The sequence below is a fragment of the Pongo abelii genome, chromosome 6 (assembly GCF_028885655.2).
Source record: "Pongo abelii isolate AG06213 chromosome 6, NHGRI_mPonAbe1-v2.0_pri, whole genome shotgun sequence".
NCBI classification, from domain to species: Eukaryota; Metazoa; Chordata; class Mammalia; order Primates; family Hominidae; genus Pongo; species Pongo abelii.
Genome location: NC_071991.2, coordinates 39,374,398 through 39,387,869, shown reverse-complemented (window position 1 = coordinate 39,387,869; position 13,472 = coordinate 39,374,398). Strand labels below are relative to the sequence as shown.

Sequence of the window (13,472 nt, the reverse complement as noted above, 5' to 3'; positions counted from 1 at the left end):
GTGGAGATTTGTACCTACCTGTAGGGGCCAGAGAAAGTGAAGTTGAGAGGTAGGCAGTGAGGCCAAGAAAGGGGTACCGCATTCCTGGAGAGGAGATGGGGTCAGAGCTGCTGTGGGGAACTTTGGACTCACTCAGAAGACAGGCCGGCCAGCAGGAATGATGACAGTGGAGCATTCCTGGGGTCCCACTTTCCTATCACCTCATTTGACCTTGAGAAGGCCCCAGCAGGTGAGTGGGTGATGTTCATCCGATTTTACAGATGGAATTTCACCCAGAACATGAGGACTGTGAGGGAACTGAGGTTCTGAGCCTCAGCTGGGTGCACTGCCCAGCCCTCCCCATCCTCCCCATGCGATTTCTTTCCTTGTCTATAGAAGGGGACATGCTGGAAGCTGAACGGGGTAACAAAGACCATTATTCCAAGCCCTGGTTGTCTTTCCTGACCAGGGCCTCCAGCCTTCCCCCGCGCTTTGCTTCAGGATTCCATGCATCACATTGGCTTTTAGAGGCCTTTGGTGCGCGGTTTGAGAATCGAACGTTTTGGACGTGGGTTGTGGTTTTGTTTGCTGCTCTATTCTTGGCACGTTCCCCAATGCCTGGCTTGAAGTAGGTGCTGAGCAAATGAATCCCAGTGCCCTGGGGTGGCTGTGTTTGTCAGGATGGCATTCCCAGCCCGAGAGACACAATGTATCTCATTCACAGCATTTCTCCTTGCCCCTTGTGTGTTTGGACAGATATTTCCAGGCCTGATTCTCTCAGATATAAAACCGGCCAAAAGAATGAAGTTCAAGACCGTCTGCTACCTGCTGGTGCAGCTCATGCACTGCCGGAAAATGTTCAAGGCCGAGATCCCCTTCTCCAACGTCATGACCTGCGAGGACGATGACAAGGTAGGAGCAGCCAGGGAGCCTGCCATGCTGGAGCTGCCAGGGACTGATCTCTGTCCTGCCCTCCCAATATGGCCCCCATGCGATTTGGCTAGATCAGAATTCCCTGTTTACATGTGGATAATCTTGTAAATGCTGCTCAGAGCTGAGCTACTTTTTATTTCCTGCAAAAGTCATTATAGTGTACCTTTTTGCTCCTTGGCATTCTTTGTATTTTTCCATAATCTATGTATTTATTCATGTTTATCCATAAATTCAAGCTAAAATTCCCCACCTGCTGTCTAAACGGCCTCTGAGGGTATTCATTCTGGGCAGATGTGCTAGGCCCTCCCTTCTTAGGTGGATTTGACACTAAGGCTGGCCCTACCCAGCTGTCATCCTTGCCCCCAGCGTCCAAGCCTGTGCCTCATCTGTCTGTGGCTGTGCGGCTTCCTGGCTCCCTCTCTATGCAGGAGCAAGCTGCCTGCAGATGGCCTTCCTCTGTTACTCTTGGTTAGCAGCCCAGCCAGGATGTCCAGACGGGCAAAACAGCAAAACACTGTCTTCTCAGCAGTCTCCACCTCTAACCCCTCGCCCGCAGTGCCTGATTCCCCACTCCCGGACCCCAGGCTTCCCAGCTTTGCGTCAGGTGCTGTGGGCAGGGCGAGCCTGGAAGCCTGGGCTTTTGCAGTTCCAGTGTCACCCCTTCATCACCATCTGCCCCCCAGACAGGGCTTCATACTGCTGCTGCCTTGTGATGATTGAAAGCAAGTCAGAAATGGGGAGGAGAATAGCGTCTCCACTGCAGGAGCCATGAAAGTGTGGCAACGGGGCACCGCAGGCGGGTCGTCTCTGTAGGGATGTCTGTGGTGGTCCCAGTAGGGCGTGTGCTTAGGACAAGAGGAACAGGTGCAGTCTGTGTGCAGACAGCAGCTCCCACCTGCAGCAGTAACCCTCTGCAGGCGTCCAGGCCTGTTACCACTTTCTTCTCTGCCCCTCTGCTACCCGCACCTCCAGACTCAGCCCAGGCCGGCCAGCCTCAGCGTTTGGTGGAGCCCAGCCTTGGAGCTGGAGTTAGGCATCAGGTGGGAGAGTGCGTTGTGCCATCTGTGACCTTGGTGCAGCTTTTGTGAGCAAACGTGCCTGGAGTTCAGGGGAATGGCTTACAAAGGCTCTTGGACAGACTGGGACCACCTCAAACTTTCCTCTTCCTCAGGGTCCCAGTTCCCCAACTGTGCTCATTCAGGGGTGCAGGAGCCAGGGCAGAGGAGACTGGCCTCTAGGTGGTGGTGTTGCACAAGGGCCCGGTCGCAGCCAGGAGGGCGGGTGCTGTTAAAATTATTTGGCTGGATTGGTGGGCTCATGCCTGTAATCCCAGCACTTTGGGAGGCCAAGGCAGGTGGATCACGAGGTCAGGAGTTCAAGACCAGCCTGACCAACATGGTGAAACCCCATCTGTACTAGAAATACAAAAATTAGTCGGGCGTGGTGGCGCGTGCCTGTAGTCCCAGCTACTCTGGAGGCTGGAGGCAGGAGAATCGCTTTAACCCGGGAGGTGGAGGTTGCAGTGAGCCGAGATTGTGCCACTGTACTCCAGCCTGGATGGCAGAGCGAGACTGTCTCAAAAAAAAAAAAGAAAATTATTCAGTGACACTTGCTAAAACACAGTAAGACAGTCTGTATGCGGGACCATAGCTATAGCATAGGAACCACGGCAGTGGCAGTGGAGTTGTGCTGTTGTGGGGAGAGGTTAGACTCAGCTCCTAACAGAAGGAGGGGAGTGAGGGTCAGTGGATGGAAAATTTCTAAGAGGAAACATAGGGGTAAGGGGATTCTGGCCAACTGACCTAGCACGATTCTTGCTGAAGACAGGCCTAGGTGATCAGGCCTCCCCTGGGGGCTGATGGAGGGTGAGGAACCTGATCAGATAGGAGGGGGATGGGATATTGAGGGTGGGTGTTCCTGCTAAAACTGGATTTTACAAGGAAGTGCACCATTGGACCTAGGAGAGGTTTCAGAGCCTGGCTAAAATTTGGTCAAGCAGAGAAACTGTGTCAGACCCCACACATCTGATGCCTCTCCTGTAGGTTCAGATCCATCCCTCACTGAATGGCCTGGATGTCCTCCTGGGGGTTTGGTCTCCCACCCTGCAACGGGGGCGACTGTGCATGTAGCTTCAGGTCCTGCCCAACAGCCACTGTCACCAGTGCTGCAAGGATGAGCTCCTGCCATCAGCTCTTATCCCCCAGGGCGTTCACGCCAGCTCTGTTTCTTCTCTCAGCACTCTCTCCTGATTGTAAACATAATTGATTATGGAAAATATGGAGAACACAAAGATGCACAAGGGAGAAAATGAAAAGCATTTATCTGGAATCCTACCGTCTCACAAAAAAACTATCATGAACATTTTGTTACCTCCAGTTTCTTAAGTTTGTGTGTCTGTATTTTTTTTAATAAACTTGACTGGATGATACACAGTACACAGGCAGTTTGGTTGCTTGTTTTTTTGTTTTTTTTTTAACTTGCCAATATATCATAAACATTTCCTTATATTATTAAATACTTGCCAAAAATATGATTTTTTGGTCCTTATTTTACTTTAAGTTCTGGGATACATGTGCAGAATGTGCAGGTTTGTTACATAGGTATACATGTTCCATGGTGGTTTGCTGTACCCATCAACCCATCATCTAGGTTTTAAGTCCTGCATGCATTAGGTATTTGTCCTAATGCTCTCTCTTCCCTTTCCTCCCACCCCCTGACAGGCCTCGGTGTGTGATGTTCCCCTCCCTGTATCCATGTATTCCCATTGTTCAATTTCCACTTATGAGTGAGAACATGCGGTGTTTGGTTTTCTGTTCCTGTGTTAGTTTGCTGAGGATGATGGTTTCCAGCTTCATCCATGTCCCTGCAAAGGACATGAACTCATTCTTTTTTATGGCTGCAAAAATATGATTTTAAAAAATCATTATATAGATTTGCAGCCTAAAGAGAAACCATTTACTTAACCAACCTCCATTGATATTTAGGTTATTTCTGTTATGTTTAAATGAAGCAAATCATGGACAGAGCTTTTGGTCATGAAAGTACGTTTACTTCTCTGATGGTATTGTGTAATGGAATTCAGAGAGTCAAGTGTCTGCCTGAGTGTGTGCAGCCTGTTAGGGTTGTTATGCTCATCGCCCACTGGGCCCACCAGGTGGGGAACATGACATTGCCTGCCCGAGTCACTGTGAGACACGTCTCTATTCCAGTTTCCTAATACCTGGCAGCACAGTTGTCTCCTCTAACAGGTACACCCAGAAGCCTCCCAATTCGGTCTCTCTCTCTTTTTATTGAGCACTTCTTTTGTTCTTCTCTTCACACTTAAATATTTAAGCTTGAATTAAAAAATAAAAGCAACATCCACACATGATACAAAAATTAAGTCCTCCAAGATGTTTGCCATTTTGTATTTCCTTCTAGAAAATCAATTTGGGTGTGCACCAGAGGTTAATGCAAATAGAAGTTTATCATTTTGTCTTCCATGCTCTTTTCCCTAGGTGACAGACTTTAGAAATCTTGGAGTCATTTCTAAGTGGCTGGATGGCCTCCCACTGCAGGAGGGAGGGAGGGATGTGACTTTACCACTGGCTTGTTGGTTGCTGGGAACTTTATTTCTAGAGGTTGATCTCATGTCTACTGGTGTCACGAACATCTTTTTTCACAAATGTCTTAGTAAATCTTACGAGGATAGCCTAGGGATATTTATTTCTAGTGGAATTGCTGGGTTAAATGGTGTGTCTGTTTTAATTTTGGATAGCTGTTGCCAAATTGTCCTCTTTCAGGCACTTGCTGTGCTCGCTCCCACTACCGATGCACCTGAGCCTTTGTTTCCTCAATGGAGTCAGCTCTGTGTTTTAGCATGGTTTAAAAAATCACCAGTATGCTCAATGCAGTGTCTTTTCTTTTCTTTCTGTTTTGTTTAAATTATACTTTAAGTTTTAGGGTACATGTGCACAATGTGCAGGTTTGTTACATATGTGTACATGTGCCGTGTTGGTGTGCTGCACCCATTAACTCGTCATTTACATTAGGTATATCTCCTAATGCTATCCCTCCCCCCTCCCCCCACACCACAACAGGCCCTGGAGTGTGATGTTCCCCTTCCTGTGTCCAAGTGTTCTCATTCAATTCCTACCTATAAGTGAGAACATGCGGTATTTGGTTTTTTGTCCTTGCGATAGTTTGCTGAGAATGATGGTTTCCAGCTTCATCCATGTCCCTACAAAGGGCATGAACTCATCATTTTTTATGGTATTCCATGGTGTATATGTGCCACATTTTCTTAATGCAGTCTATCATTGTTGGACATTTGGGTTGGTTCCAAGTCTTTGCTATTGTGAATAGTGCCGCAATAAACATACATGTGCATGTGTCTTTATAGCAGCATGATTTATACTCCTTTGGGTATATACCCAGTAATGGGATGGCTGGGTCAAATGGTATTTCTAGTTCTAGATCCCTGAGGAATCGCCACACTGACTTCCACAATGGTTGAACTAGTTTACAGTCCCACCAACAGTGTAAAATTGTTCCTATTTCTCCACATCCTCTCCAGCACCTGTTGTTTCCTGACTTTTTAATGATCGCCATTCTAAGTGGTGTGAGATGGTATCTCATTGTGGTTTTGATTTGCATTTCTCTGATGGCCAGTGATGATGAGCATTTTTTCATGTGTCTTTTGGCTGCATAAATGTCTTCTTTTGAGAAGTGTCTGTTCATATCCTTCGCCCACTTTTTGATGGGGTTGTTTGATTTTTTCTTGTAAATTTGTTTGAGTTCTTTGTGGATTCTGGATATTAGTCCTTTGTCAGATGAGTAGATTGCAAAAATTTTCTCCCATTCTGTAGGTTGCCTGTTCACTCTGATGGTAGTTTCTTTTGCTGTGCAGAAGCTCTTGAGTTTAATTAGATCCCATTTGTCAATTTTGACTTTTGTTGCCATTGCTTTTGGTGTTTTAGACATGAAGTCCTTGCCCATGCCTATGTCCTGAATGGTAATGCCTAGGTTTTCTTCTAGGGTTTTTATGGTTTTAGGTCTAACATTTAAGTCTTTAATCCATCTTGAATTAATTTTTGTATAAGGTGTAAGGAAGGGATCCAGTTTCAGCTTTCTACATATGGCTACCCAGTTTTCCCAGCACCATTTATTAAATAGGGAATCCTTTCCCCATTTCTTGTTTTTGTCAGGTTTGTCAAAGATCAGATGGTTATAGATGTGTGGCATTATTTCTCAGGGCTCTGTTCTGTTCCATTGGTCTATAACTCTGTTTTGGTACCAGTACCATGCTGTTTTGGTTACTGTAGCCTTGTAGTATAGTTTGAAGTCAGGTAGCCTGATGCCTCCAGCTTTGTTCTTTTGGCTTAGGATTGACTTGGCAATGCAGGCTCTTTTTTGGTTCCATATGAATTTTAAAGTAGTTTTTTCCAATTCTGAGAAGGAAGTCATTGGTAGCTTGATGGGGATGGCATTGAATCTATAAATTACCTTGGGCAGTATGGCCATCTTCATGATATTGATTCTTCCTATCCATGAGCATGGAATGTTCTTCCATTTGTTTGTATCCTCTTTTATTTCGTTGAGCAGTGGTTTGTAGTTCTCCTTGAAGAGGTCCTTCACATCCCTTGTAAGTTGGATTCCTAGATATTTTATTCTCTTTGAATTCTCTTTGTGAATGGGAGTTCACTCATGATTTAGCTCTCTGTTTGTCTGTTATTGGTGTATAAGAATGCTTGTGATTTTTGCACATTGATTTTGTATCCTGAGACTTTGCTGAAGTTGTTTATCAGCTTAAGGAGATTTTGGGCTGAGACTATGGGGTTTTCTAGATATAAATCATGTCATCTGCAAACAGGGACAAATTGACTCCCTCTTTTCCTAAATGAATACCCTTTATTTCCTTCTCCTGACTGATTGCCCTGGCCAGAACTTCCAACACTATGTTGAATAGGAGTGGTGAGAGAGGGCATCCCTGTCTTGTGCCAGTTTTCAAAGGGAATGCTTCCAGTTTTTGTCCATTCATTATGATATTGGCTGTGGGTTTGTCATAAATAGCTCTTACTATTTTGAGATACGTACCATCAATACCTAATTTATTGAGAGTTTTTAGCATGAAGGGTTGTTGAATTTTGTCAAAGGCCTTTTCTGCATCTATTAAGCTAATCATGTGGTTTTTGTCATTGGTTCTGTTTATATGCTGGATTACGTTTATTGATTTGCATATGCTGAACCAGCCTTGCATCCCAGGGATGAAGCCCACTTGATCATGGTGGATAAGCTTTTTGATGTGCTACTGGATTCGGTTTGCCAGTATTTTATTGAGGATTTTTGCATCGATGTTCATCAGGGTTATTGGTCTAAAATTCTCTTTTTTGGTTGTGTCTCTGCCAGGCTTTGGTATCAGGATGATGCTGGCCTCATAAAATGAGTTAGGGAGGATTCCCTCTTTTTCTGTTGTTTGGAATAGTATCAGAAGGAATGGTACCAGCTCCTCCTTGTACGTCTGGTAAAATTCGGCTGTGAATCTGTCTGGTCCTGGACTTTTTTTGGTTGGTAAGCTATTAATTATTGCCTCAATTTCAGAGCCTGTTATTGGTCTATTCAGAGATTCAACTTCTTCCTGGTTTAGTCTTGGGCAGGTGTATGTGTCGAGGAATTTATCCATTTCTTCTAGATTTTCTAGTTTATTTGCGTAGAGGTGTTTATAAGTATTCTCTGATGGTAGTTTGTATTTCTGTGGGATCGGTGGTGATATCCCCTTTATCATTTTTTATTGCATCTATTTTGATTCTTCTCTCTTTTCTTCTTTATTAGTCTTGCTAGCGGTCTATCAATTTTGTTGATCTTTTCAAAAAACCAGCTCCTGGATTCATTGATTTTTTGAAGGGTTTTTTGTGTCTCTATCTCCTTCAGTTCTGCTCTGATCTTAGTTACTTCTTGCCTTCTGCTAGCTTTTGAACATGTTTGCTCTTGCTTCTCTAGTTCTTTTAATTGTGATGTTAGGGTGTCAATTTTAGATCTTTCCTGCTTTCTCTTGTGGGCATTTAGTGCTATAATTTTCCCTCTACACACTGCTTTAAATGTGTCCCAGAGATTCTGGTATGTTGTATCTTTGTTCTCGTTGGTTTCAAAGAACATCTTTATTTCTGCCTTCATTTCATTATGTACCCAGTAGTCTTTCAGGAGCAGGTTGTTCAGTTTCCATGTAGTTGAGCAGTTTGGAGTGAGTTTCTTAATCCTGAGTTCTAGTTTGATTGCACTGTGGTCTGAGAGACAGTTTGTTATAATTTCAGTTCTTTCACATTTGCTGAGGAGTGCTTTACTTCCAACTATGTGGTCAATTTTGGAATAAGTGTGGTGTGGTGCTGAGAAGAATGTATATTCTGTTGATTTGGGGTGGAGAGTTCTGCGTCTTTTCTTCTCTGTTTCTGATCCACCTAGGGTCTCTCCTACCCCATCTCCTGGGCATTTTGTTTAAACATGGCTAGAAATTTTTTAAAAATATAACTTCTACCATATCTATCTGAATTTAATGAAGATAAAATTTCAGCTTGTTTGGGCCACACTTTTTGAAACTGATTGCAGTAATGTTTTACTTAATTCTGTTTTTGATCTACAATAGTATGTTTTTCAAATCGTGATAATTTTGCTTTCTCTTTTTTATCCTATGTTAAATGATTGCAATAGGGTGGGCATTTTTTTTTGTTCTGGCTTTAATAAATAGGATTTTACCACTAACTGTGATGCGTTGGGTTAGGAGTAATAGTATATGGCTAATTATTTCAAGAAAGTGATCCATTTGAGTTAGCTTTTGAATTTTTTCTTTTAATAAGCGGATGTTGAATTTTAGAAAATACTCTTGAGTAGGTATTAAGATGCTTAGCCTGGTGATTCCCCCTCTGACTGTTAATATGGTCAGTGATATCACTGCATCCTCCAGGGTTCTTTTGACATTGTAGGAGCTTCACCTTCCTGTCCATCCCTGTGGCCTTGGGCTGTTCCTGGTACATTTTCGGAGATGTGTGTATCATCTACTCACTGAAGGACAGCTACCTTCCTCTCAATGTGTTGGCCACTCTCGTGGCTGCCCGTCACAGCCCGGGACTGTGATTTATGACTGTGGAGGACAGTCAGTAACCCAGGACATAGCAGGTGAGCTGACAGGCAGAGGATGCTGGGTGGTGACAGGGTTTGGAGGTGTGGCTGACCTGAGGGTGGACCAATGTCTGTCACTCCTGACTTGAGGGAGGATCCATGTCCATTAGCGCCAACCGGAAAATGGACCTGTGTTCATCAGCCCTGACCACAGGGAGGATCTGTGTCCCTCAGGCCCTGACCTGAGGGAGAACTTGTGTCCATCAGCCCCTGACCTGAGAGTGGATCTGGATCCATCATCCCCTGACCTGAGAATGGACCTGTGTCCATCATTCCCTGATCTCAGGGTGGACTTCTGTCCATCATTTTCTCACCTGAGAGTGGACCTGTGTCCATCGGCCCTGACCACAGGGAGGATCTGTGTCCCTCAGTCCCTGACTTGAGGGTGAAGGGTGAACCTGTGTCCTTCAGTCCCTGACCTGAGGGTAGACTTGTGTGGATCTGCCCCAACTGGAGGGTGGACCCATGTCCATCTGCCCCGACTTAAGGCTGGACATGTGTCCATCAGCCCTGACCTCAAGGTGGACCTGTGTCCATCAACCCTTCATGTAAACTCTCAGAACTGTCAGACCAGGGAGCAGTTGACACTGACCACTGGTCTTCTGAACAAGCCCAACCTCAGGTAGATAACCAGTGACCGGCAGGGAACTCAAGTCAAGGTCTGCTTGTCTGGGGTTGTAGCCTGAATTGGCAATGGAAAAGCTGCTGGGCGCAGCAGAGATTTGCACTGGCAAGGACTCTGAGCATGGTTTCCTCATTATCTCCAGCTTCAGGACAAAGTTTCCCCTTGAGTATGGAAGTTTTTACCTGGAATCATCTCTCTAAATGGTATCATACAGTATATGATCTCTGAAATTGGCTTTTTCTTCATCCAGCATTATGCCCCTGGGATCCATCCAAGTTGTGTGTGTTAATAGTGCCTTCCTTTCATTGCTAAATAGTCCTTCATGGTATGGATAGACCACTGTTTGTTCAGTCATTCGCTTGTTGAAGGACATTTCTGTTTCCAGTATTTAACTTTTACAAATAAAGCTGCCATAAACATTGTTGTGCAAAATTTTGTGTGCACATACATGTTAACTCTTCTAGGATAGATGCCCAGATGTGTGATTGATGGGTCATGTTTAGATTTTTTTCATAAACTGCCCAACTGTTTTCCAGAGTGTCTATTTTATATCCCCATCCCCAATGTATGAAGGATCCAGTTCATCTGCATCCTCACCAGCATTTGGTGTTCTCTCTCTCTCTCTTAAATGTAGCTGTTCTAATAAGTGTGTAGTGATACTTCACTATGATTTTATTTTGGCATTTCACTGATGGCTAAGGATGTTGAACATCTTTTCATGTGCTCATTTTTTATCCATATGTTCTCTTGCCCTTTGGTGAACTGTCTCTTCATGTCTTTTGTCTGCTTTCTAATTGGATTATTCGATTTTTTTGTGCTGTTCATTTTTGAGAGTTCATGGTATATTCTAGAAACGATTCTTTTGTTAGAGGTGTGGTTTGCAATTATTTTCTCCCAGCCTGTAGCTTGTCTTTTCATCATCTCAACAGGGTCTTCTGTTCTGTTGCATAGAACAGATGTTTTTAGTTTTGAAGGTACCCAATTTATTGATTTTTCTCTTTTTTGATTCATGTTTTTGGTGTCATATCTAAAAACCTTTTACATAGCCCAAGTCCCCAAATTTTGGCATACATTTTACTCTAAGAATCTTATAGTTTTACATTTAATAGTTTATGATCCATTTTGAGTTCATTTTTTAATAAGGTGTAAGTTTCACTTATTTTTTAGATTTTATTTTTGCTTATGGATATCTGGTTGCTCCAGCACCATTTGTTGTTAAGCTATCCTTCCTCCATTGAATTGCTTTTGAACTTTTGTCAAAAGTCAGTTGGCCATACTTATGTGAGGCTATTTCTGGGTTATCTATTCTGTTCCATTTATCTATTTATCTGTCTGTCTGCCAACACCATACTGTCTTGATTAATGCAGTTGTATAAGTCTTAAAATCAGGTAGAGTGATTCTTCTTACTTTATTGTTTTAAAGAAAAGTGGGCTATTCTAGTCCCTTTTCCTTTCTGTTTGCATGAATGTGGTATGCTTCTTCATTTATTTAGATTTTCTTTGATTCCTTTCATCAGCATTGTGAGGTGTTCAGCATACGAGACCTCGCCATGTTTTGTTAGATTTACATCTTGTATTTTATTTTTCTCAGTGGTTATAAATGATACTACATTTTAATATTGGTGTTCCTTTTTTCATCACTAATATAAAGAAATACCATTATTTTTTATGTTTATCTTTTATACTGTCACCTTGTGGAACTCACTAATTTGTTCTAGGAGATTTTTATATATATATATATTCCTTGAGATTTTCCATGTAGATCACCATGTCATCTGAAACTAGAGACAATTTTGTTTCTTTCCCATCTGTATGCCTTTTACTTCCTTTTCTTGCTTTATTGCACTGGCTGGGGTTTTTAGCACTATGCTGCATAGAAGTGGTGAGAGCCAACATCTTGTACTTCATCCAGATCATAGAAGGAACGTGTTCAGTCTTTCACAATTAAGTGTGATGTTAGCTATAGGCATTTCATAGATGTTCTTAATCAAGTTGGAGAAGTTCCCCCTCAATTCCTAGTTTTCTGATAATTTTTATCATGAATGGGTATTGAATTTTGTCATATGATTTTTCTGTATCAATTGACTTTCCTCTTTAACCAGTTCATCTGGTGGGTTACATTGATGTTCAAATATTTAACCAGCCTTTCATCCCTAGAATTGTTTATTCTATATAATTCTAATTATATATTACTGAATTTTATTTGCTAATATTTTGTTAGTTTTTTTATATCTACATCCACGGGGGATATTGGCCTGTAGTTTTCTGTTTTGTACTATCTTTGTCTGGTGTTGGTATCAGGGTAATACTGACTTTATAAAGTGACTTGGGAAGTGTTGCTTCCTCTTCTATTTTCTGGAATAGATTGGTTAAAACTGGTGTTAATTCTTTAAACATTTGCTAGAATTTGTCAGTGAAACCATCTGGGTATGGAGTTTACTTTTTCAGGAATTTTTAAATTATAAAGTCAATTTCTTTAGAAATTATAGGATTTTTCAATTTACCCTTTATGTTGGATGAGTTATGATAGTTGTCTTTCAAAGAATAGTTCATTCGATCTAAATTGTCAAATTTGTGTGTAGGGTTGTTTATAATATTCCTTCATTAACCTTTTGATGCCTGCAGAGTATGTAGTAAAATTTCATTTTATTTCTGAATTTGGTTTCACTCTTATTTTTCAGGCTTGCAGTGATTTGCCAACTTCATTGATATTTTCAAAGAACCAGCTTTTGGTTTCATTGATTTTCTCTATTTTTTTTTTGTTTTCTTTTTATCGAATTCTTCTCTTTATTATTTCCTTTCTACTGTTAGCTTTGAATCTATTTTGCATTTCTTTTTCTAGTTTGTTAACATGGCAATTGGATTATTGATTTGAGACTTTTTCTTTTTTCTTATGTAAGTATTTAGTACTATTAATTACCTTTCAGCACTGCTTTAGCTGCATCCCATAGATTTTGGCATATGTTCATTCAGATGAGCATATATATATATATATATATATATTTTTTTTTTTTTTTTTTTTTTTTTTTTCTTGAGACTTCCTCTTTGACCTGTGGCTAATTTAGAAATGCTTGGAAATTTTCCTGTTATCTAACTGTTACTAGTTTTAGTTTGATTCTGTTTTGGTCTGAGAGTACATAATGTATATGATTTCAGTTGTTTTAAATTTGTTGAGTTTTGTTTTATGGCCAAGGTCTCTTAATACGTACTCTTGGGTACCTGAAAAGAATGTATTCTGCCATTGTTGCATGGAGTATTTTATAAATGTCAATTAGATATTGTTTGATGATGTCTTAGCTTATTTTATGTCTGATTGTTCAAGGGAGATGTTGACATCTCCAACTATAATTGAGAATTTGTTTATTTCTCCTTAAATTCTCTTTTTTTTTTTTTTTCGAGACGGAATCTCTATCGCCCAGGCTGGAGTGCAGTGGCGTGATCTCAGCTCACTGCAACCTCTGCCTCCTGGGTTCGAGCAATTCTCTGCCTCAGCCTCTCGAGTAGCTGGGATTACAGACGCCCGTCACCATGCCCTGCTAATTTTTGTATTTTTAGTAGAGACGCGGTTTCACCATTTTGGCCAGGCTGGTCTTGAACTCCTGACTTCGTGATCCACCTGCCTCGGCCTCCCAAAGTGCTGGGATTACAGGTGTGAGCCACTGTGCCCCGCTCTTTCTCCTTAAATTCTATCAGTTTTGGCTTTGTGTGATTGAAATTTCTGTTGTTTTATGCATACACATTTAGGATTTCTACGTCTTCCTTTTACATTGACTCTTTAATCATT

At 41.9% G+C, this 13,472-nt stretch overlaps 1 protein-coding gene across 1 annotated transcript in view; it reads left to right on the top strand.

Annotated features, from left to right (window-relative positions):
- Positions 1-13,472, top strand: part of ADCY1 (adenylate cyclase 1) — a 144,956-nt gene that overhangs the window by 87,622 nt on the left and 43,862 nt on the right. The window contains exon 8 of the mRNA XM_024250323.3: positions 736-891. Coding sequence (XP_024106091.1) covers positions 736-891 — 156 coding nt within the window. The remainder of the gene's footprint in view (positions 1-735; positions 892-13,472) is intronic.